This window comes from Oxyura jamaicensis, chromosome 9 (assembly GCF_011077185.1).
Source record: "Oxyura jamaicensis isolate SHBP4307 breed ruddy duck chromosome 9, BPBGC_Ojam_1.0, whole genome shotgun sequence".
Classification (NCBI taxonomy): Eukaryota; Metazoa; Chordata; class Aves; order Anseriformes; family Anatidae; genus Oxyura; species Oxyura jamaicensis.
The window spans coordinates 18,675,256-18,700,217 of record NC_048901.1 but is presented as its reverse complement, the minus strand read 5'-3'; the positions used below and the strand labels follow the sequence as shown (position 1 = coordinate 18,700,217).

Here is a 24,962-nt window from a genome sequence, read left to right as displayed (position 1 = left end):
GGCAGCTCTTTCAAATATCACCCTGCTTCTACTGAGGATTTTTGAATTAAAAACAAAAAACTGAGGTACGGACAAATGCACTTTGTGATAACGGCTGCCCAGCACTATGCTTTTAAAGTCGTCAGCTGAGTTTCTAGTTGATATTTCACTAATTTGCTTACTTGGTCCAAAAAAGGGAAACAATAATAATAATAACAAAAAAAGCACACACACAAAACACAAACCAACCCCACATTCATTGTGCAGTTTATCTGAGGTCTACAGAAACAGCAAAGCATTCCTTGCAAGAAGGAAGAGAAGTTTGCAGCAAAATTGTTTTGTAGCAGATGTATCAATGGAAAAAGTTAGTAACTGGGAGTGTTCTCTCCTTCCTTGTCTCTCAGTTGCTATTAGCGCTGGTCTTTTGGGTGTAGCTTTCCTCTTGGGCTTCTGTGTTTGTTTTACGTATTGCTTTCCTCTTCCTTTTGGTCAGGAGCCTTTTTATGATCAGGCAAGATAATACTGAGCAGCGGCACCGAATCTGCAGGACAAAATGAGCCTTTGCTTTAAATATCCAAGAGACAAATGGAGGTAAGTGGAAACAACCAGATCAAGCTGTTTGGGTTGGGGGATTGCTGTCAGCTCATTATTTGGAGGTTGCTAATGACTAGTGCATTGGATTTGTTTTGTTTTGTTTCGTTTTCCCCAGCAATCTGACTGCAATGTTAAGAATTTAAAGTCTAGCTTGAAAATATACTGAAGTAGTGATCTCATTCAGGCCTTTGGTATGGATTACGGAGAGTTGGTTAGGATAGAAATCCTTTAAGCAGGGTTTACTAGGCCTTCATGGCAGACCTTAAGTACATTTTCCCTCTTCCTTTTTTCCCCATCTTGCAAAGCATCTCAGTACTTCTGATTCACAGTGCACACTATAGCTAATCAGAGAGTTTATCCTGCTCCTATTATCTTCTTGTATTTCATATATATTACAGAGGTAGTATTTGCTCAGCTGTACTGAATCCTACTATGAAAGCAGGGTGCAGAGGGCAGTTTCTGGATGCACAATGAATCCCTGTAACTAATAAAATATAGCATTTGCTCTGCTGGAAATATCAATGTGAAGCCATAATGCTAGCACAGAGCTGACAGGGTAAGTGATCCCACTTCATAATCCTATAATGTTGATACAGTTTGGTAGTACCAGCATAAAAGAGATACTTAGAGCTAAGCTGGACTTTGAGATAAATTGAAAATGGTGTCTTTAAAGGAAAACCATTCAGTACAGGATTTGATGACATGCAGATCTTTTACCCATGGGGTGCCACATCGGGCAGTTAGGTGGATGAAAATAGTCTTGGTTATTGTGTTGTACAAACATGCCAAAGGTTTACCAGGAGAAAGGGGTTCATGTCCGTGCAAAACTACTCATGTGCATCAAGATCAGACATTAAAAATAAATATTGATAGCCTTTCTTTCTGTTTTCTAAATTATCTTTCAAGTATCTTGAAACTTACTGAGATGTAGGGGTTTTTCCATCCTGTTCAACAAATACTTCTGAAAAATCATTCCTTGTCTGCAAACCACTTCCAATGTCTAACCCCAAGTCACATTAGTTCTGCATGCACGCTTAGAGTATATTTTTGGTCTCCAACTGCATTGTCATGATTTTTAGAGTTAGGTTTCCAGACTCAGCTGCCAAAAATAGAAATCAATGTTATTTACTGTGCTCTCAGATGTGCACAAAGGTAGTTCATGTGTGAAAGAGTTCCCAAAATATTTTGTAGCATCTACACACTTCCTAAATTAATTTATTCTCTTCACATAGACCAGACATAACAGTCTTCCATGTTGTGGTGTACAAGAAAGCAGAGTTGCATTTTGTTGGGTGAAGGATATGTAACTTACGTGAGGACTGCAGCTCTGCAAAGGTTTTAGGACAAGGACCAGCCTTGAACTGGGACATCTGAATCATCTTTGGGTCGGTAACACCACCTCTGGCTGCTCTTGTTCACTTCCTGCCTGATCTCCTCTCCCATGTAGACCCAAAAGTCCTTAAGGCAGGAACTTTGCCCTACTGGGTGTTCATACAGTGCTTCTGTGTCTTGCTGTTAGTTAGATATCAGCATTGCACGGATGATAAATCAAATGTGCTGGCTTTATTCTCCCTTTTCCACAGCAAAAAGTTCACTAAAGCAGATGGAAGTTTTTACACGGCAGTAGCAGACCTCAAATTATGACAGTCACTTCATCGGTTTCATGGAAACACTGAGTTAAACTGCATTTATGTTGGCAAACCCATGCCCAGAGGGCTGAGTCACTCTGCCTGAAGCAGCAGCTATGGCTTCTTTGAACATTTGCTTTTTCAGAGTACAACCTTCCCCCTCCACCAAGGCGTCCAATATGCTTCTTGCTACAGATGTTTGCTGTTTTTTACATTACAGTGAGAGAGAGACAGAGTCAGTCACACTTCCCAGCCTGGTATCCAGGGAAGAAAGAGAAAGCACTGTGTCAGGAACAAACACAGAAAGAAGACAGCTGAGTAATATTTATAATCCTGAACCACTGATGCAGACAGAAACAGGGATGTACAATCATTACTAACCTATACAGTTATTTTCATAGCCTGATTTTAAACTCACTTATATGAGGGATTATGTGCACTGCCTTTCCAGTTTTTCTTTTTTTTTTTTTTTACACAACTTGAAGCTGCCTCCAGCCTGTGTAAAATCTGAAGGAGCAGATTCTGGCCTCATAGAAATAACCTGCTGGTTATGCATGTGGTCAGCAAAGCCACGTGAGGTACTGAGAGCAAGGTAGGACCAGCCTCCCCCTCTCTCCTGAGCTCTCAGCTGGAGCACAGACCTTGGCTTTCTGCTGTGAGCAGTGCAGAGTTACAAGTTCTTCTGCTCCTCACATTTTGCCCAAATTATTCTAGTTGGATTTCTAAAATAGAAAGGCGGGATCTTGCTAATTGTAGAATCCAAAGCTTAAGAAAAATGATACACAAAGACAAGTACACAAAACAATATCCACCTGTTCTATAAAAACATGGTGAGAGTCAGTGGGGAATAAAGAATAGGAAATACTAGAGCAGCCAAAAAAAAAAAAAAAGAAAAAGAAAAAAAAAAGCATAACACAGGGAAATTAAAAATAAAATAGAACTACCTTGAAACCTCTGAATTGGAAAACATCATTAGATAAGAGGTGACTGGTCTCCCAGAAATTATCAGAAAGGCATATTGAAGTCAGTAGGCAAATTTGAACATAGGATATATATGTATATATATATATAAAAGGAAAAACTATTCTATAAATGCCTGAAATGTTAGAAAGTAAAATATTTTCAAAAGCAAAGCATTGGGAATGGGCAAAACCAGAATTTGAATATCTTCTATTCAGTTGAATTATCTGCTAATCAATGCCAAATATTTGACAGCCATTTAAAATCATTTCTCAAGCTAATTTAAAAAAATAAAATAAAAAAGTTGCTTTCCCATCCCCTCAATTAGAGAAAAATCATCACATCTTTTTATGCTGAGAGTTAACTGATGTATGTCATGTCATATATCACTGCCTCTGCATCTGACAGGAATCAAAGCAAAGATTTTGAAAAGCAAGTGTCTTTGAACTGCAAATTATGCTTAACAAAGAAAGTGTTTCAGTTGTTGTTTCTTAATGAAATTTCTACTTTTACATAAAAGATTTGTCTGACACTTTATTTCCTGGATGGTATGAAGCTATGCTGAAACCAGCAGTTACCTATTTATTTCTGATTATACGGTGGTGTTTAAATAAGTGGAAAAAATGTCCAATTTTTTGCATATCCAAAACTTCAGGTGATTTATTGAGAAGTACTGGCAATATTTATCTTCCAGTAGATATTTTGTTCTTGATACGTGTGCAGACATTAAAAAGTATCTAAAAGTTTGGGGTCTTAGAGTTTTAGCTCAAGTTCTCTGTGCTCAAGAATTTCTGCTCATACTTTCATCTTTCCTGATTGTTTCTCCAGGGCCTCATTCTAAATTGGGTTTAAAATACCCAGGCAAAAGCTTTACTCAACCAAATCTACACACACACACACAAAAAGAGCAATTACTAAACAGAAGGATAAGTCATATGGAGAAAAAAAAATGCAACCCCTCAGAGCCTCGTATCTTGACTAGCCTCCTTCTTTAATTTTAGTGCTTCTTAAGCCAGGCCAGAAATTGAAACTAAGATAGACCCCAAGAGTCCTGGAGTTAGGAAACAAATAATATATATATATATATATATATATATATATATATACACACATACACACACATATACACACATGTACACGAACACACACACACTACTGGGCACAGGGAATTTTAATTAGCAAGAGCAGAGGTTGTTTTGTATATCGACCTAACACTGCTATCATTTTGCTTAATATGCAAGAGCGAAGAGAGGCTTCTTGCTTGGTTGCTGAAACCTTAAATGTGTGCAGGTAGGAAAGCAGAACATACAGTATATAACAGGTTGGAGGGAAATAGAGAAGAACCAGCATCCGATTGGGTTTGGGATGGTAAGTTCCAGCAGCTTTATTCACTCACAGAAGAAACCTAGGTTGAGGGGATCTGAGTATACCTTGTAAATTAGGAAGCTTCAGGATAGGAAAGTACTGGAATATGAGGTCACAAAAAGCCAAGGTGTTGTAGAGAGCTGCTGGTAAGTCAGGAATTGATGGTAAAACCTGCAGTACCTGGTATGGGTAAGCAGGTTTTAGAAAGTTACTCTGTATCCCTGGAATTGCGGAATTTCACAGTATTAAGCACAGCAGATCCAGAATTATTTTTTTAAATAATATTCTGTGGTTTATATTCCATGAGCTGAAAAAGGGAATACCCGTTTTGTGCAAGTTCCTCAGACTGTGTAAAACAGCGCAGGTTCAAAAGGGTTGATTCTCATTTTCCTTAAAACTGCTTTAAAAAAGCTTTTTACATTCAGCCTGAGTGTAAGTGGCAGTATGGCCTATTAACTAGCTTACACTTGCTCTTTTCCATTACCGGTTTGTTCCCCATCTTCCTGTGAATTATGTGGATTTGGAAAAAAGGCTTAGAAGATTTTATGGCTAGTACAATTCAGAAACTGCATAGGTGGTAACGTCCAAGAGTCGCTTGTTCTTCATCTCTAGCTGATAAGGCATTCAGAGATGCTGCCATGCAGCAGAGCCTGGGATTAGTTCTGAATTGCCTCTTCCAAGTAAGCCTCTTCGTGCCGTCTTATCTCGGCCATGTACAGACATTCATTACACCCACCCTGCAGTTTATATGAGAATATTTAGGGGTTTAGCTAATTTGACTGGAATTAAGGTGTGGATGTTTGATACTAGAAACCATCAATAACGTGCTGACACTATTACTCTAGCGTTGACTAGTTTGGACACTGTAAAGGTGCCAGCTTGATAGCACTTTTCCCGTGTTGTGCTGCCCTCCTGCTGTACCTGCCACTGTGTCATTTCCAGTGCAACGACATGGCTTTTCCCAGCTACAGCCTGGCACCAAAGCTGGTAAGGGGCAGAGGCACAGCACGCAGCCAGAGCACAGGGAGGTCTCACCAAGGCCCTGCTGCTTGCAGACTGCCCTGTTGTCACACAGTTCCTGACCCACTGGGTCTGGAGAAGAGAAAGAAAAGGACGATGCCCCGAACACAGGATATGCTTCATCACTGTACAGCCTAAACAGCCTCGGTACATTAATTAAAGGAAGCGGCCGTGAGTGCTGCCTGTCGAGGTTGGAAGCAAACCTTCACATCCCCTTCACAGTGCAGCCTCTCTTGGAGAATTGTAGGCTAATCACATTTGTTACAATTAGGGTCTTAAAGGCAACCACGTAAGTACATTAGTCCAAAAAAATCCCATCTTGCCAAAAATTTACCCATGCAGATTCCCACTAACAATCTTACAGGCAGAAATTAGCATGTGTTTCCCATTTTCCAGTGCTGAGATCTGCGTGTCTCTAAAGGATGTTTCCTTGGAGCATTAGTAAACCACGCAGATATTTCAGCAGTGGATGTTTTCTACATCAGATCAACCTCACAGAGAGAACCTATTAGCTGTTCAGCTATTAGCACATCTTTTACTCTTTATGTGTTTGTGGGTAACTCTGGAACCTCCCCTTACTGATGATTCTTGAGAACAGGTTAGAGAAATCAGAGGGAATTAGAAAATGTAAAGCTGACTGTGCCCCAGGGCAACAGATGGGCCAGGTGACTTTAAGGGGTTCGCAGGCACCATTTTCTGTGATTTCTGTAATTTGATGCTTCTGTTTCACTGACTGGACAGCTGGCCCTCTATTAGTAGACAAGTAACTGCAGCGATGCAGCGTGGTTTAGATGAAGCCAGTTTGGAGTGTTTGCTTTTGCTTTATGAGCAGTCATCCTGCTCTGGAGGGGAGCTAACAGGCTACACGCACACCTGCTCTTTGTCTGTGTTTTCAGACATCTGAAACGCTGAAATCCTTCCCAGCAAAAGAAAGGTTGTGCATGCAAACACTAGCCATTTTACAGCTTTTTGGAAAAATACCCAGTTGTCCACAACAGCCTGTGATACCATCTCAGTGACATGGATTACTCCTCCTCATGGATACTCTTATTCCAACTTTTAACTTTTAACTGGGGAACGGACTGCACCTATATGTTAGGAAGCAGAAGTTCTGAAAAACAGAACAAACGTTAACAGTTGTGGACCTTACTCGCCAGATGAGCCCCCAAAACCTTGATGTCTTATGAAAGGCCAGTATTGGCATATTCAAATATAACCCAGGTTAATTAAATTAATCCTGAATATCTGACAGTATCCTGGCCCTGCCTGTTTCTCGTCTACTTAGGTCACCAGTTTCAGGAACAGTGCAGCACTTGGCTGTGTGTTACTGGGAGAACTGGGAGAAGGCAGGGCCTTGCCGTGCTGGAGAGGTAACAGCATCAATTCTGTTCTCACCTGCGTGGGGTGAAGTCAGGCACAGCAGCAGGTCCTACTGCCTTCTGTGGGAGGGAAACAGCAACACTTGCAAACACTTAAATATGATTTGTCCAGCCTCACAAACCGCTCTTGCAAAGGGAACGCCTGCCTGCCGCTGTCAGTTCTGAGAGGCACCAGCTTTGAACTGGGTAGCTCAGGAGGGCATCAACAGCTTCCCATCGTAGCACAGCTTGGGTTTCTACCCATTTTACTAGGCTGAACTTTATGGTGCTGCCATAGTCAGCCTCAAACTCACATATGTTGGTCAACTAGACACTTAAATATCCAAAAGGTTTACTATTTCCAGAGTATTAACTGAATACCTAAATATTTTGGGGTCAGATTTGCCACAGCTCCAGATCTAGTCCTGATATTCAGGTCCTGCTGCATCTGCCCCAGGTGCTCTGAAATTACCGCACTCCTGTCCTTTTAAACATCCCAATTTCATACTCCTTTCTGCAGATTTTCTATTCTTTATAGCAGACATACGACTGCTTTCAGTTTCCCTGAATCCTGTGTATTACACATGCATTCAACACTTTCAAGAGTTTTGCTAAGAGACTGAAAGACCTGGATTTAGAGCTGTTTATCACAAAGCAAATAATCTGAAAAATATGCCTGTATTTGAGCAAGAAGAGCCAAGTCCTCACGTACCAGGAGGGCTTTCATCTTCCTGCAGAAGTCATTCTCCAAATTTGTAATCACAAATGTACACACAGGGAAACTTAAGATTTATCCAAGTCATAAAATGCCAGGATTTTAATTCTTTAACTGCTAGGGAATACATACAACTCACTGCATTATTTCAGAGGTTTGTTTTTGTTGGCTTTTTTTTTTTTTTTCCCTTTTTAAATCACTTTCTGGTCTCTTTTTAAAATACATGTCTTGAAAGGCTCCTATTTTTGTACCTTAGGCGTTGTAATAAATTGAAACCGATGAATGCAATTTGGTTCAGATTCACGTGTTGAGTCATGAGTCCTCCTCAAGTACTCGTACTGGAGAGCAATAGGCAAAGCATGTCCATGTAAGGGGATTGGCAATAGCTTTGGAAATAACTGTCCTCCTTCCCAGTCTGCACTCATGAGCCATACTTCCAACTCCTTTTTTTTTTTTTTTTTTTTTAATAAAAGCAAATAAAAGCTTTGTCTTTAGGCATCAGATATGGTCTCTAACAATCTCTGTATCAGTGTAATTCCATAAGATGTTAAGGGAGGCTTAGAAATGTGTTATAACCTCAGTGGTCTGAGCCTTACGTCGTTAAGATTCATGGCAGTATGAGAAGAGCCTTTTTTCTCTTTCATCTTTTTCAGTCAACACTAACTGAACAAAGCCAAACAAGCGGTTTGCACAGTTGTCACCCATCATATACCTACTCTTTTATTATACCCATGCAGCATGTTAAAAATCAATGCTAATATTTTGTCAGTTATTATTAAACTGTTTTTCAATGCTCTAAATCTCCAGAATGCCCGAGCTGACAAGGTGATCAGAGCCAAACCATTCCCAGCGCTGCTGGTTCAGAAGCACGCTGCCTTCCCGGGTCCTGGCGTGCCTGCCCTAGCCCCGGGCTGCCACCGTGCCTCCACCCTGCCCTCAGCTCTGCCCCTGAGCTCCTGCCCACTTTGAAGAGTTCACTTTGCTGCCTGCAGCATATGTCTGACTCGCCTTTTGCCTCCTTTTACCCAAAGTATTTGCTTTCATGTAACTGCGTGAGCTGTACCGCCCCAGGGAACCAGCTAGGGACTGCTTTTTGCTGCTCTCACTGAGTACGTGAGCTCTGCAGTCCTATCACCAAGCCAGTTAGAGAAGTGCCTGGTTTTCTCCCGGTTGTGTTAGTTAGGTGTACCTTATCGTGCGCTTTGTTAAGCCAAAGGTGTGACAGGGATCTTCCCCAGGCACAAGCACTGATCCAGCTCCTCGTGTAACGGGGAAGCAGTGCTCGGGCAGGACAGGGTTTCAGATGTCGATGGCCTCTTGTATTTCCAGGTCCTAGCCAGGAAAATGTGTCGAAAAACCATTTGAAACAATTTATAATCTAATTTTGTGGACCTGAATAGTTCAAATAAACATCTGAGCATGTTTGTTAAAGCAAACAAACTGCCATTCTGAGCAGCTGGAGGTTTAACCATCCCCAGAGCAAAGTCCATCAAACCTAGAGATGTGGCAAACCACCAGACAGCTGCATGTGTGTCATTTTGATGGTCACACAGGAATGCCCTCTGGGCAGGAGAGGATTTATGAACACTCTGAAACCCCCAATGTCTCATTTCTGAGCTTCCCATGGCAGTATATTTCTTCTTCCATTTTCACTTTGCTCTTAAAGCTTCACTCTCCATTTAAACCCTCTAAGGAAACTCCCTGCAAGATAGATGTACATTACCCTTTCAGGAGAAAGCAAACCTCTTTCAAAAAAAAAAAAAAAATCTATTTAATAATGTCCCTTGTCTCTCTCTCTCTCTCTCTCTCTCTCTCTCTTTCTCTCATCTTCTCTAAATATTAGTTCAGAAAACAGCTTTCACTTATAGCAATTTCACTGCCATAATCCAGACAGTATGGATTATTTCTGCAGTGACAGTCTAATGCTAATTTGCAGGAGTAGAAGGCAATTTGCTATCCTAACGAATTACTTTTGTCCTTGGATGAAACCGACAGCAAAGACAGTGCCCCTGGTTAATTGGAACCACTAGAAAGATATCCATAATGCCCTATATGTGAAGCCTAGTGTTGGAGATGTTATTAACATTCAATTTAACTCCTACGGAATTAGGACTAAAGCATTATACTCATTTCTAAGCAGAAACCTCCTTGGAAATAGCTTGATGTACTGTTTTGAAAGATGTCAAAAGATCACGTCTTTGTAATGACCAGGGAGACGCAGACCCAACACAACTGGCTGTACAAGAGATTTTTCTCAGAGCTGCCACCACGGATAGCTGTATACAACACACACCAAGCTAATAAAAGTAAATATGTATTTTTTAAAGTTAAAAAAACACTTCATTCACTCTGATTGTGGGATACCCATGTATCATGGGGCCTAAGTTCAAGTTCAGCCGTGTAACATAAAAAGCCAGTGTGTGAAGTACAAGATTTGGTGGACGCTTCCCCTAACTGCACCACCACTTAGCAACCCTTAGTGTCCAGACCCTTCAAAGCCCACTTGCTCACGTCAGTGCCTGCAATACTCCTGCTGGTCTGGATACTTGGTCATGAAGTTAGGAGTGCTTAGAGCCATGTAGATAATCCTTGCCTACCAGAAGGAAGGTAAAACATGGAAAAAAATTCTCTTCCAACCATGGTATGATAAGAGAGCTGTCCGCTGAGCTGGTAAGACAGCTAATCAACAGGGGCACAGGGAGCAGCACCGGGGCATGGAGACAGGACAGCAGGACAGCTGTACCACGCACAGCTCCGCCAAGGCTGGAAGTGCAGCTCTGCTCATCACACTCTGCCCAGGACCAAACTCTTCTCTGCCCATGAACCGTGGAGCCTGGCCAACAGCAAGCAGCACTCTGTGCAGATCCACGCCAACACGTGAAAGCACACCTGCCAACATACTTGCGTGAATTGTTGTACCCACAGCTGAGGTCAGTACAAATACTATTTGTTGAGGACAGAAAGTGATTAGCATCTAGCAACTGGCTCTTGGTAGAGTCACCTTCAGACTAGTCAAGCACAGTCCTACTTAATCTGCCTGTGTTTCCAGGGTGCTGATCACCATGTATCTTTGCATCGCTGCCATCCATCACGCCACCAGTTTCTCATCTAAATACTGCCAGCAGCACTGTGAGTAGCTCAGCTCTGACACTCCCTCCTTCTCCCTCTGCATCTTATTATTTAAGTTGCTGCTGGCAAAGAAAAGGAAAGTGGCTGTGTCCACAGTGACATTAGCAGAACTGGCAGCTTAATCAATGCTGATCCGTCCCCCCTCACCTCCACTTCTCTGCTGCTCCTTTTTGAGGCAGAAAAGCCCTGGAAATTCACCACTGTGCCCTGTCAGTCAGCAATAACGCTTATTTCCCAGAAAGCCTTTGGTACCCTGACTGCCTCCAACTGTACATGCTATGTCCCCCCTTCACCACCCAAGGTCCCCTAATTGGAGCCATTGCCAGGACTCCCAGAGCACATACTGCTCTCTTGGTCAGCAGGAGCATCTCTGGCAGCAATCAGGCAGATCGGGGAGCCCTTCTGCTCCCTGCAAATTAGGCATGGGGAAATAGGATTACGAGAGCACCAAAGGCAAAGCAGGTCACCAGAAAGGCTGGGTGCAACCAAAGAAACTTGTTGAAAAGTCTTCCAAAACCTTGGAAACTAGGAAGTTTGTGAATAGTCCCCAGTCTCTCCCATTCCAACAAACTGTGGCTTATCAGTTTAAAAGGAGCAGGCAGACCTCCGCTAGCGATACAGCTCTGCTCGCTCATTGCCACCGGTTCATCGCTGAGCAAGAGCGTAGTCTCTGGAGGGGAGCAGAGCTGCAGATACTTCCTAACATGCACTGCAGGGGATTCACCAGGACATGATCCTCCTGGACTCCAGGACCCTCGCTAAGTCAGGCAGCCCTGGCAGGCAGGCACATGTATGGGTACAGAGCAGCTGTTGCCCCTATAGCCATCATTCTTCCAGTGCATCACAGCGTGCTTCTCTGACACTACCTTCTTTGCAAATAAAGTCAAGGAGCATTCGGGTACCATGCTGTGCAGGTTTCCCTAATGTGTTACTGCATTTCAGGGGGAGCAGTTCCATCTGGTCGATATTCCCACTGTTGTAGCTGCAGGGAGCGGGTTGTGTAGCATCTCTAGATCACAGCGATATGAGCCTAATCAACTCTGTCTCAATTTTCAGGTCTCATTGAAAAGCATACCTTGTCTGCCTTGTCAGTACTGCTTAATTTTCCGCTAAGCTATTATTGAATTCACTGGCAGTAGCTAGCACTGACAGGCAATAAACACAGTTCAAGGGACTGATCTAGGCCACACTCTGGAGCTGAAGGACTCTGACCCTAATGGTCACACAAGTTTGGACAAAGTGTTGTGTCCCAGTTTCCCCATCTTTGACATAAGAATGATGTTTCTACTCCCAAGGGAGGCTGGAATGAGTATATCCTAGAAATACTCAATGCTAAACACTGCTGCCGGTCTAGTTGTCACGTTTATAGTGTAATGGCTTGCAGAATTAGGAGAGTAGAGGACAGCCTTATAGTTATGGGAGATCCGACCTCAGTTCCTGGCTCGTACACAGGTAAGAGGAGAGACCCCAGCCAAGGTCTGGGCTTCAAGCCTCCCCTTCTAGTACAGGAAACAGAACTTTTCCCTCCTGGGAAATTCTTATTTGTGTTTGCAAAGCTACTTGTTACTGTCATTGTTTAAGTGATTAGCTACTTGTACATTTCTAGTATGGATTCAATTTATAAAGGACAAGAAGGAATAACTGCAATTATGAGAAGCTTTGCAATACTCAATCAACATCTGTTTTCTTGTTATTTAATGAATTCTTGCACACCAAAATTAATTCAACAAGGGAAAAGGCTTTCACAGCCAATGCTGACTTCAGTGACTTCAATAGTTATTCACAACATTGAGCGAGACAGCAATTACTTTTGCCCCTTTCACTGCAAATAAGGAGAGCACCATCAGACCCAATACCTACTACAAAAATCAAACAAGATTACTTACAGTCTGGAAAACAAACCACATGCTTTGTGGATTTTCCTGTTAGCGTAGTTTCTAGTCAAGCATCCCTACCAAAGTTCAAAGCGTTAAAGCGGCGCCACGCCTGATAGAGCAGCATCTCCACACAAGTTTTGAAGGAACACACAGAAGTCCAAGGAGGGCAATTAGCATCAAGTGCTGTGTGCAGGCAGCGTCCGCCCCACTGCCTCCCCTCCCCACCAGCTGCTCTCTGTGGCCGCCCTGATGTGCCTGTGAAATCCTGCTTCACATACTGTGTTTTGCTTTTTTTCTGTGTTTCCTGAGGAAACGCTCAAGCAGCTCGTCTCCAAGAAGCATCTGGTGAGTGGAGCTCTGTGGGGCCCTTGCTTTGCAGCAGTTCTCCCCCTGTGGCACACACACTTCTGGCCTTACGGTCAGTGGCTGACCAAGTGCTGCAAATTGAATTCTGTGGAGTTGCACTGACACACACCAGCTGGCTAGTTGGCCTTATTGATTTTCATATGTCTTGATCTCATGCACACTCATATCAATTTATTGGCATTTGTAAAGTTACTCCCAGATCTGGCCTCTCTGCAGACCAGTGCCTAGGCCAGCACAGGCTGTGCTTTTATTGCAATTATACAACTTACTCCACTGGGAAAGTCTTCCCTCAACCCTCTTCTTCTTCAATCTAGACCAATTTTTGATCTAGACTACAGGGCATTTTTTAAACAGATTAAGAATATCTGCTCAGCAGGATGCCAGCTGTATGCTGGCACTTTGGGTACAGTACTAAGGAGAGCTTTGCTACTACAAAATGTGCCTTTGGGGAACTGGATGGGCAAGAAGACAGGTTTGAGTTATGTCTCCCCTAACAGAAGCGGACAACCAGTGACAGAGCCCAGGGTCCTGTGGGTGAAGAGCTAATCAGCGAGAGGGAATCAAGGCCTCATTCTACAAGTTTATCCCTCTGAAAGTTGGGAACAGAGATAAACCCTTCCCTGCATTATGCTGCCCTCTGGAGCAAGACAGGGCTCCCGATGGTGCTGTTCAAGCAGAACAACAATCAATAGTCTCAAGTCTGCCTCTATATTATTGTTGTTTCCAAAACATTTTCCCTGCACAGAGTTTTATTCAGGAGTATTAATGATAAAATTGCTTGCTGATGTGCTTTAACTACAAAGCTAATCATGGTAGCCTGCTCGGCTCCACACACCACTTCCTGATGGAATAACAGGCTTTGACTAAAGAGAAATTTGTAGATTTACATGACGATGCTGCTCATCACATGAGAGTAAGGTGACTTGGATGTGCTCCTTCAATAACCACACTTAAACGTTCAAGCATAACCCCACTGCATTCAGCCTTCCCCAGGGCCCTCCGTGGCCAAAATACTTTTGTCAAGGTGGTGAGGGGCTACCAAAAGTACCGAGGGAGATTGGCTGATGATTCAGGATGGCCCCAGGAGTAAGAAATGTTCTCTGCTTAGTTGGGGTGGTGACCAGCACATTACAAACCTGGAGATGAAAATGCAATCACCATTACAAGCACTGACATCTAAAGGTACTGCCTTTCAGCTCTCCAGGACCGGTGAGAACAGTGATGAATTAACTTGCTAGCTCGATGGTGGCAGGGTACGGTGAAAAGACTGTTTCCAAAATACCTGCATTGCATAAGAGCTTTTGTATAGAGTATAACCACAGCTTGCATAAGCTGAAGGTAATGGGAAATGAAGGAAAGCGAAAAAGGGTGAACGAAAGCAGCTGGTTGTAAGGAATGGGTAAACAGCAAGGTGACTGTAGGAGGGTAGTGGTGAGGGACTTGTCTCACTTGTGAAAATTATTTCCATTCTCCTTTCTCTCTGGTTATGTCTCTATTGTCTGTTTGTCCATTTTATTCCAGGACTGTCTTCTAATATGCATTTATACATTCATCAAATGTCTTGTGCAAAGGCAATATGACTATAAGCTGCACCTCCTAAACACCGGTGTAACAGCATTAGTAACACCTGCCGCCAGCCACAGAGGGAGAACCCTGGGTGAAAAGGAAGTGTCACAGAACCAAGACCCTGTCTTAAGGGATGTTTTTGTCCTTAGTTTTGTTCTGTCTATGCAAGGATCAGGCCTATCTTAAAATATGATCAATAGGAAGGCTTGGAAAAACAGAATTGCACACACAATGCTGCTCTGCTCCAGTTTGTATCAGTCTACAGATGTATTGCCCATCTGTCCCACGCAGAGCCCTGCCATCAGTTTGGCTTTCACCATAGCCCTCTCTGCCAGCCACCACAGGAGCTGTGCAACTCAGGAATGGCTCAGCCCACAGGATTAGAGGATGAACCCACCGTTGGCCTGAGCAGTGCTAGGCACAGGCAAGGTGAGGACTTCATGTACTCATCAGCTCTCCTAGTAAAGAGACTGAGTTTCCTCCTTATTCCCTTATCCCTGACTCATTTTCCCTGGCAGACGTGTAGCATGGCTCTAGTTGCATATAGCCTTCTCATCTCCTTGTCTAAATGTTTGACACCTCTTTCCTCGTCCAGAAAGTAATTGCAACCTTAAACCTCAGCCACGTGCCCCATCTTCCTGTGAAGAGTTAGGCTGACCTGACTCCCCTCCGGTCTCCTCTTGTCCTCCTGATTTCCATCCCTTTGCTCACAGCTTCCCTGCCTCATCCCAGAGTGCAAACAAGCATCTCTCCAAGGCAGACTGACCTTCACAGCTATATTAATAAGGGAATTAAGACTAATTGGAGGAAGTGGTGTTGCCTCCATACACAGCATTATACTAAATTGCTGCACCTATTTCTAGCATACATATTTTCTTATGAATGCTTAAATACCAAATCCAGTTCAGAGCCACAGTAATGGCACCAAGGCTGTAGGGGACAAATCTGTTTCTTAGCTTACCTAACTGCTAGAGTTAGATAGAGAAGTGAATTAATTCAAACACAAAAGTAGGTCTATGAGGAGAAAATAACAGGCATAAAGAACTGTTTAATCTTTCAAGAAAAGGTGTCTGAAAAAATGGCTGGAAAAGGTGTTTGGAAACAGCCAGCTGAGCGGCAGTCAACAAGAAGGGTGGCTTCTTCTAATGACTATCAACGTCAGCATCAATGGCAGATTTCTGGAACAACACAGGATCAGATCACATTCGTGACACCCCCAGAAGTTTTAACTGTATTATATCGGGATCTTCAGACACACAAAAAGAAGTTTTACTTGGAAAAAGCTCTACCCTTACAGTGAGAGGGATTACTTGGTGATAAGGCATTGCCTCTCTCCCACGGGGGGCAGAACTATTCTCAGTTTCTTTCCACGGTAACTTGCCCCTGCCCATCCTGGCGCTGCCTTGGGGCAGAATGGCAGAGGCAGGCAGGAGGACAGAGGAGCCAAGGACATGGCAGAGCAGGCTAAGGGGTTGGAAGCAGACGAGGAGAGGGGTCTGGCAGGGCAGGAGAGGTGCAGGCACTGCTAACAGGGCGTTCCCTGCGATAGCAGGATGCGCGAGCACACCTAACCACAAAATGGGCGACCTGTCCCATTCTCCGGCCTCCTGGCGAAGGCAGGCTGCCCGGTGCTGGTAGACCGCACCAAGCTGGAACAGGACTGCGGGACTCAGGAAAGTTGGGCTCGCCCTGCCTTCATCCCCAAATCCTCTGTGACGCTGGGAAAACTGTGCTCTGTCCTCAAGCCCCATCGTTTTGCAGGCCCTCCCAGGGACCCCCTTTCTCCTGCCACCCTCCCGCAGCACCCAGCTGCGAGCCCCTCGCCGCGGCCTCTAGGTGCTGCTCTGCCACCGCCATGGGCAGGCGCAGCGAGGAGGGGGCGCGCCGCCTTCCCCCACGGTGGGAGGAAATAACAGCACTCCTCACCCCCAGAAAGGGGGTTTTTAAAGCATCTCAGTCGCCCTTGTGTAAACCAACACAAAGGGCAAGGGTATCCAGCCGTAGCCGACTGTTTTCTGCAGGGATTGCAGCAGAGGGAATCAGCCCAAGCAGCGCAGCCTGCATCACGTTTTGAGTCTGCGACAGCTGTAGCTTAGCTTTTTGTGCTTCCAAAGAAAAAAAAAGAGGTTAAACTGAGTTAATGGCGTTGTCATGATAGGGGTTAACCCCGGTAGGTCAAGAGCAAAGATACAGGTGATTTGTCTGTCACGCAGAAGGAGAGCAGTAATGCACATGGGGCTGATTCTTGAAGGCAAGGCTTAAAGCTTCAGGCATTAACAGATTAACATTTTGCATAATTAGACAATTAGACATTGATCGCTATCAAAAAGCATACTATGGACACCATCAGTTTATCACCATGCCCTGACCAGTAATGGAAAATTTGAACATGGACCAGAAAGCCTATTAGTTGCCTCTCCACTAGGAACTTTGCTCAGACATTTGGCAAAGCTGTGTCTCATCTGCCGCTTTGTTAATGAGTGACAAACATTGCCTTGTTTCCAGGGGGTAACCTGCTGAACACAGCCACTGACTGCTCCCGTTGCCTGCACACTACACTGCTGTAAGCCTACAGTTTCGATGGGTTCCCACACAAAAGTGCATTTTGCAGTTGCTCCTCCAAACTATTTCAGAGCCATGCTGTTAACCTGCCTTTTGCCAGCCACCTTCATTCCTCTGTGGTTTCACAGAGCAAACTCTTCCTGTTTGAGTGGATACACAGCCTCTGGGCAAAACTATCAGCAAAGTACAGTTTCCAGAGTGCTAAGCAGGGAAAAGCATCTAGGTAATCCATCCTGATGCTGGAGGTATTAGTGCCAGCAGAGATATAAGGCCCCCACCATACTGGGCCGTCCTGTAATGACTCACCCAGCTGCCACCACTGCCCGGGTCCTGGTGAATAGACAGATTTTCAAAATATAGTTTTGTATGGAATCAGTTTTGACTTCTTACCTGTTTATACAAATCCATGCACTTCCCCATGTGTGCACATGCATACACCACAGCTTTCTTGCAGTGGGAATTGGAACATTATTTCTGATTTTGATGGTATTTGTTGATATTGCAGCAGGCAGTTGGGTTTTGAGTGACGAGAAGAGAAGGCAGCGTATGCTTTTCAATACTAGCATATGCATGTGTCTGTGTGCATGTTCTGCATTTAATGCAGTGTCACTAGTACCTGGCATTTTGCTGCTGGAAAAAGAGTGGGTACCACGCATGTCTTCAGCACTCCAAGCATCATCTCTTGCCCTGTTTTACAAGACCTCCTGTAATTAGGTTTTATGTTAGAGCTCAGAGGCCGTTTTCTGTGTCAGACAATGCCTCAGCAAATTTTAGCTAAAGATTGAGGATTAGTATCAACGGGAATCAAGCCAGAATTTATAGCAGAAGCACAGATTTTATTTTTCACTGAATTGAAACTTAACAAATATCAGTGGGTGTGATAATTGACTTGCTGGATGAAATATGTTTTAATCATGTCATTTGTTCCAAAACACTGTTTCTAGTATTTTCTCTACGGGTTGATTTATTAATACCACCTTGCAAACTGAGAAACTGGAGCTTTTCCCTTCCAGCCTTTAACATGGATGAAGTGCTGTGTTTGGAATTACTAACTCAGACTCATTGTAATCTTCCCTAAAACAGAGATAATTATCTGCTTTTATTGCAGCAGATGCTCTTGCAAGGCCTCCTGTAACTCAGTGTTACTTGGGGCCAGTGTACCATGAGCTACGTCCTGCTGTCAGGGGAAAGGGCTGGTCTGCAAGCTGAGCTGTCCTCCTCTAAGTGTCAGGGGCTGAGAACCAACACTGTAGAGTCCAGCAAAGGAAAACCTGTTCACAGACGAGCGCAGGTTCTTCATAGCTGGAAAACACTTCCAGTTAGAAGTACAGTCATTGCTAAAAACGGATTCAGGTCAGCTTTTTCAGTGCTTTCTCTCAGATAGGATATTCAGAAAGTTGTCCTAGTCTCCAAATGCGCTTTCTCTACCCGGTATGGACAAGCTGTTTCCTTATTCAAGAGTTACCTCATTTCAGATGCATCACAGCTGTCTTCCTGGCCCCTTTCCTCTCCTGGATTTACTTTCTATTTAGTTGATCCTTAAAAATTCTTCTCAACATAAAAATCAAACAGTTGCCACCATCACAGGGTGATGTTTATGTCTATCTTAGAGACAGCTGCACCTTCCTCCCCCCCCGCCCCTTCTCCCTTCCTTTCCACTCTCTCCAGCTGGCTCTGTACCCTCACACTACACACAAGTTCAGTTTAGGAGAACTAGGGAAAGAGGTCAAATAACACAGTCATTGTTAATCAGACAAACTCCTCATTTTCTGAGGACAGAGATTACAGTTAGCACTGGGAGGAACCTTTACTGCTGATGTGTAGGATGCTGAGATATGCACTACAGGTATTTTAGGCATCTCAGAGGCCTTTCAGGATCCCACATTAAGTATTCTCACCAGCCCAGTCTACCACCTCCGGCCTAAACCAGGCACCGTGCCACCCCCGAGTCACAGACGTTTTCTGTCAAATACCTGAGATTTGTACGTGCTTAACACTGGTGCATAATATTTATGCTTAGGCATGTTTTCTTATAAATTATTTCTTAGAAATAAAGCACTAACAAATGGGAGTTACGATGAAATGAGACAGCAGTGATAATACCATTTGATGTATTTGGAGCAATGATTGGGTTAGATCAGATAATGAAGGTGTAAAATGGATAAACACTGGCATCTCTAATATTCGTAATAAATTCTAAGGCATTGAAAATACTTCATGATATCAACAAATAACAATTCACAAAACTAATGACAACAACCCCATACAAAAAGTGATATTTAGAGTGCTAGTCATTGAAGCAAAGCGTCCCATAATGCAGAAACCATCACAGGACTGTATAAAACTGATCCATCCAACACGTAAAACAATCAGAACAGTTCTTGTCCTCAGTTTCTCGGCTCTGTATCTCACAAGGCATCTTTTGCTCTTTTGGTTTCATCTTCACACGTGCAATGGGGGTGACCACTGCTAATGAGAACAGTGATTTTAATACCCACTGCCTTAGTATTAGCAAATACTGCACTGGTTCTTCTACCTGACAGAGAAGAATTTGCTATAGTAAACTGTTTTATGCTGCCTATAAGTCACTGTGTTTATAATGAGAGGAAAAGAAGGAAAAACACACTCTATACCAAAGCCACAGGAAAGGGTATAGAGCAGAGGTGACTGTGGTATATGGCAGAAAACTGCAGCATGGGCCCTTTGGAGCGGTAGCCTTGCAGGTCAGGGCTCAGGTAGCTACCCATAGCTGCCCCACCTCTACTGCTGTGCAACTTGGTTCACATTTTAAGTGCAGCCCTTTCAAAGCGAGAAGGGGTAGGTGTCTCCTTTTTTTACTGATTCTCACTTCTGAATTCACCATCAGGACAAAAATCAAACCCAGCAACAAACCTGCTGAGGCCAAACAGCCCCCAGCTTAGCAATATGTTGTAATAAGCCATGAGAGCTCTGTGGGGTCTGGATGTCACTGGGGATAAGGAGCAGCGGCGTGACACCAGGTATCTGTCAGCATTAGCAGACTAATAGTGTCTCACAGAAGGTAGGGCTGTGACTTCTCCTTCAGGATTTCCTCATCAGCTCACAGCTAGGAAGCCAAGGCATAATAACCATGTTTGTACAAGAGATTCCTGTAGCCATAAGATCACGTTCCAGCAACAGCTGCCCCTGTGAGAGGCACTTGCACCGCATCCCAACTTAATGCCATGAAACCAGACCCCGCCACAAGCTGGGTTTCATCAGCCCCCCTCCCCTTCAAAGGGCAGACAAAATATACTCTGCTGTCACACTGAGCTTAGCCTTGCAGCAGATGTGGTGTGTTTGCAAGTGATAGCCATTCCTGTCACTGGTTGTCATACATTGAAATTAATTTCTCAGACAAAAATCTGCTTTATTGGAAATGAAAATGAGCGGCAGCCACATCACCACAAGCACAAACACGTGGCCAGCAGGGCAGCCACAACATTTGTGATAAGAACAGCCTTCCCCACTGTTCCCTTCCCCCCATGCAATAACCTAGATATAGTGCCATCTTTCCAAGACAACTAAACGCACACATTTTTCTCTCTGCAGCTGACTGCTGCAGAGTGGCTATGCTTGAGAAAATTAGTTTTTATCATTTTAATCATCTAATCTTCATAAACCTTTTAACGCAAAAACAAAAACTACTTAACGCGCAGCAAGATAATTAATATTGAAAATAGACTCGGCAGGGGAACTGTAGTACCTGCTGCCTTGCATTAGGCTCTCAGAATAATGAATTAGCCAGGAGCTTTAGGTAAGGCTGTGAGAACAACATAAACAACACCAACACAGGCACTGCATCCATTCACTTTCCATATATCACAGCCAGTACCTACACAGGGTGGTGATAGCCCACCATTATGAGTACCTTCACCACTGTCCCTGCTGAAACCTTAGCAACTCTTTCCAAAAAATCCTTTCATTTTCAAAAATATCACTTTATATCTGACAACAAAAACATAGTGGTTTACCTGTCCTGGAAGAGAAGAGCTTGCCTTTTCCCCTTAAGCCAGCTAGTCTTGATCTGTGTGAGGGGAAGGATTTGCAGCTGAACCTTGTTAGCTTGGAAGGGGTCAGCCCTGGTTAGCTGGTTAGGAGAAAAGCTTTTCAGCTGGACCAGGAGCCCAACTAGAGGCTCTCAGCTGCCCTAAGGGACAGTGGACCTAGATAGTCCTTTTCCTCCAAAACAGCAAATTCCAGTTGGAATTCCAGTCAAAACAGTGTGGAGAGAGAGAGCAACTAATCCTTTCTGCTAAACCCATCTCCTTTAAGCAATGTCACATAACTCATTAATGCTGAGAACTGTGTGGCCCCACAGTCTGAAAGGACCCCAAAATGCCAAAAATAACGTGTGTGCTTACTGAGCACTTAACGTCTTCAAAGCGCTATACAAATATGAACTAGTATTTTAAGGAGCTAATTACTGAGGGAAAGACATTTATTGCTTTTGTGAGCATGGACATTGGGTGCAAGCCAGGTATCTTTGAAGGACCCCATTGAACTTGCTGGGGCTGGAGCTTGCTTTGGGGGTTGTGGTGGGGACCTGCCTTCTGCTTCGTAGGAAGACACGGAGCTTAGGAGGACCCGGTGGCAGTGGTTCCCATCCTCACCAGTCACCGCAGCCAAAATCCACAAGGGGCCATTCCCAGATTTGCCCCTGCCAATCTCTGTGGCAGTCTGTACACAAATCCGCATGACTAATCAGTGTGTATGAAATAATTGTTATATCCCACAGTCACAGCGACTTCACAAGGCGCTGCTCAAAGATGTGAGCTTAAAAAACCTGCACAGAAAATAGGAAAAGGTGGAGAGGAAATCAAACGCGAATACAGATTCATTTAAAGCTCAGTAGGGAATGGATAAGGATAGCAAAAAAAATTCAGAGTGAATTAATGCTGCCAAAGGATTTAAAGGGAATACGAAAGATACTTATTACATGAGTGCTGGGGGAAGGCAAGCAAACGTTGTAGAGAGAATGTATGTCTATTAATTAGTAAACTGGGGTGGGTATGGAACTAATGATGGCTAAAATCTATCTTTAATGAGACGGATGAAATAAATGTGAACAATTCAGAAATAAGGAAAAGCCAATAAAATATCTCTCAACATGTGAGGAATTGAGGTAAAATGAGTCTATCGGTAAACCTGATGTGGATGAGCCCAGGATACTGGGGGAAGTGGTGAAAATGCCGTACTCCACGTGATTCTCTATCCTAAATTGTGAACATAAAGCTAAGAAGCGACTAAAGTATATACAGACATGTAGGAGAAATAAATGATCCCAAAAGGCTACTGAAAAATCTACCTTTCTAAAATATAGAAATCAGCACTGTTTTGATACATGGCAAAGGTGAGGAATACAAAGGCAGTCGGTGCAACCTGGCCCCCAAAAGGTTCCCACAGCAGTCCCTGGGTGACTGCAATCCCTTGTGACACAGGCCACTGCTGCCAGGCAGCTCACTGCTCCTAAATCTGTCACCAGGCTGCAGGCAGGAGGTCCCCATCCTGGCCAGGCACGGTGCCACCGCAGAGAGAGCCCTGGCAGGGAGGATGGTGCTTTGCAGATGGTGCTGAGCAAGGCATGCTGCTGCAGGGCCTGCCGAGGCACTTGGGGCGACCTTGCTGCAGGATGAGGGCAGCTGCTCTCAGCAGGTGGAGGGACCTCAACCCCTGGCTGCAGCCCTCCAGGGAAACGGTGCCCCAGGTCTTCGTGGGGGATCCCAGCCTGGGCTTGACATTATGAAGGCAGAACTCCCAATTAGCTGAGCCCCCGGTGTAGGACTACTGTAACAGTGACCCCAAACACCCATTTTAGAGGTGCACGTACACCCAGTTACCTTGGATGCAATTCTGGTTGTGGATGTTTGGCATGACTGAGAGCTGGCCCCGGCAGCACGAAGCCTCAGGCAGCGCCGGTCTAGCAAGAATAAATCTCTCCAGACAAACTTGATTGCTTTTTTGATAGAAACAGAAAATTAACGGATGAAGGGAATGCTGGAGCTGTAATATATTTGCATCTAAGTAGAACGTTTGATACTGTGCCTCATGAAATCTTTCTAGAAAAATTAATTTAAATCAGCTTAGAAATGAGCATTGCCTTCGTGATTGAAAACGGGCTGGAAGGTTACAGAGAGAGTGGCAAAGCATGGAGCTGAAGATGAGGAGTCCATAGAAGAAGCTTCTGTTTGATGTCTTCACTCTTTGTGTAGAAATGGAGGAGGAGGCAACATGTTGATAAGGCATGCAGATGAGGCGACATTAGGAGGAACTAAAATCCTCCACAAAAAATGCGAACAGGTCCAGAGACAGAAGCAGCTGCGTAAGGACACTATGAAATGAATTTGGGGTTGGTTACAGCACAGGAGAATTTGACCAGTTTTCCTGCTCACTGGAGCAGAACAGATCAATCAGTTTTCACTGGTAGGAGGGAAGGAGGTTTCGGTTCATAACTCTGCCTGCCCGCTTCTGCAGGTGTGAATATTGCCAGTCTGAAGACTTAGGAAAATCCGCTTGTATCCAGGCCTCCTTCCTAAACAACAAGTTCTGAATTACACATTCAATTATACAATTCGGGTATTTTCTCTTTTATTGACATAAGGCAGGGTTTTGACTTCCACACGGATGAGGGATGATGGATAAATGATGCTCAGACTCCACGCTGCAGTCTCCAGGACAGATATGCAGATCCAGAATTACTCATAAAAAATCAAACCCAGCATTTTAGAGTCTGTCTGCCATACAGCTGAAACAGAACAGTAGGTGAAACTTCATCTTCTCCCTCAAAACTCGCGGGGACAAATCAGACCCAAGCCAGAATGAGGCAGGGTGGCGGGGAGGGCAGTGGTGCGGGGCGGCCCGGGTTCAGCTCACCTCCATGGTGCTGTGCTGCTGCCGCACCTGGAACACTGCCTTTGGTGCTGGGGAGCTCGTTAGCGAGGAGATAGTGAAAAATTGCAGGGAGTGCAGAGAAGAGCAACAAAAATTATCAAGGGGATGGAAAGATTCATTTGTAAGGAAAGATTAAAGGAGCTAAATCGGTACTGGAAGGACTGAATTTGTAATATACTGTCACTCCGAGAAAAATGGCTTCAGAGAGACATTACAGGCTAGAGCTGAACGGCATAAACACCAAAGACAGGGAAGAATTCAGCGTGGAAGGGTGTAAAAGAAAGTACGAGGAGTCAGAAGCAAGAAGGGGGACATACAGAGTGATGGCCATAAGCATTTCCTGACAGGGGAAGCCCCATGGTTTGCAGTGCTTCAACTTAGAGTGAAGAAAAAGAAGATGTGCAATGGGGGTGCTCACACTGTGCCCCAGGAGGGCCAGAAGATCACCGTGTGTCTTGCTGCTTTCAGTTGGCAAGGCACAGGTCCCTAGCTGGGAGTTACACGACAGCACTGGCTGTATGAATATGTACGAGGCTATTGTTTGCTGTGAGCTGCGGTGACAGTATCATTTCCTCACATTATTTCCAATTTCCTCTAGTGAGCATTTGTTCAGAATGAAGAGTCTGGATTCTGGTCTCTGTATTTTTTTTTTAATTTTTATTTTATATTTTAATTGATTGTCTGAGAGCTTTTATGCTTGGTGGTACTATGAGACCAGACACGTGCACACAGGTTTCCTCCCCTGGTATGCACATGTAAAGTTCCCAGCTTAATCTCTCCCACTTGCAGTCACTTGTTACCGCTCTGCAGAAATGCATCGTTATGTTCTTAAGTGCAGCTGCTCAGTGCCAACAGCAACAAGTTCAGGGCAGAGATCCTTAATGCCTTGTCCAAGTTGATACACGTTATTCTTCAGCATTTCAGCCTCGTAGGG

General features: G+C 44.1%; 1 protein-coding gene across 4 annotated transcripts in view; it reads left to right on the top strand.

The window, feature by feature from the left end:
- Positions 1–254: 254 nt before the first annotated feature.
- KCNMB2 (potassium calcium-activated channel subfamily M regulatory beta subunit 2) overlaps positions 255–24,962 on the top strand; it is a 126,675-nt gene continuing 101,967 nt past the window's right edge. Inside the window, exons 1-2 of one of the 4 annotated variants that reach the window (XM_035334489.1) lie at positions 326–343; positions 473–570. In XM_035334489.1, the coding sequence (XP_035190380.1) occupies positions 533–570 (38 nt within the window). In that variant the 5' untranslated portion in view covers positions 326–343; positions 473–532. Of the gene's footprint in view, positions 571–24,962 lie in introns of all 4 variants that reach the window. The other 3 variants (XM_035334497.1, XM_035334494.1, XM_035334488.1) reach the window with 3 other exon arrangements.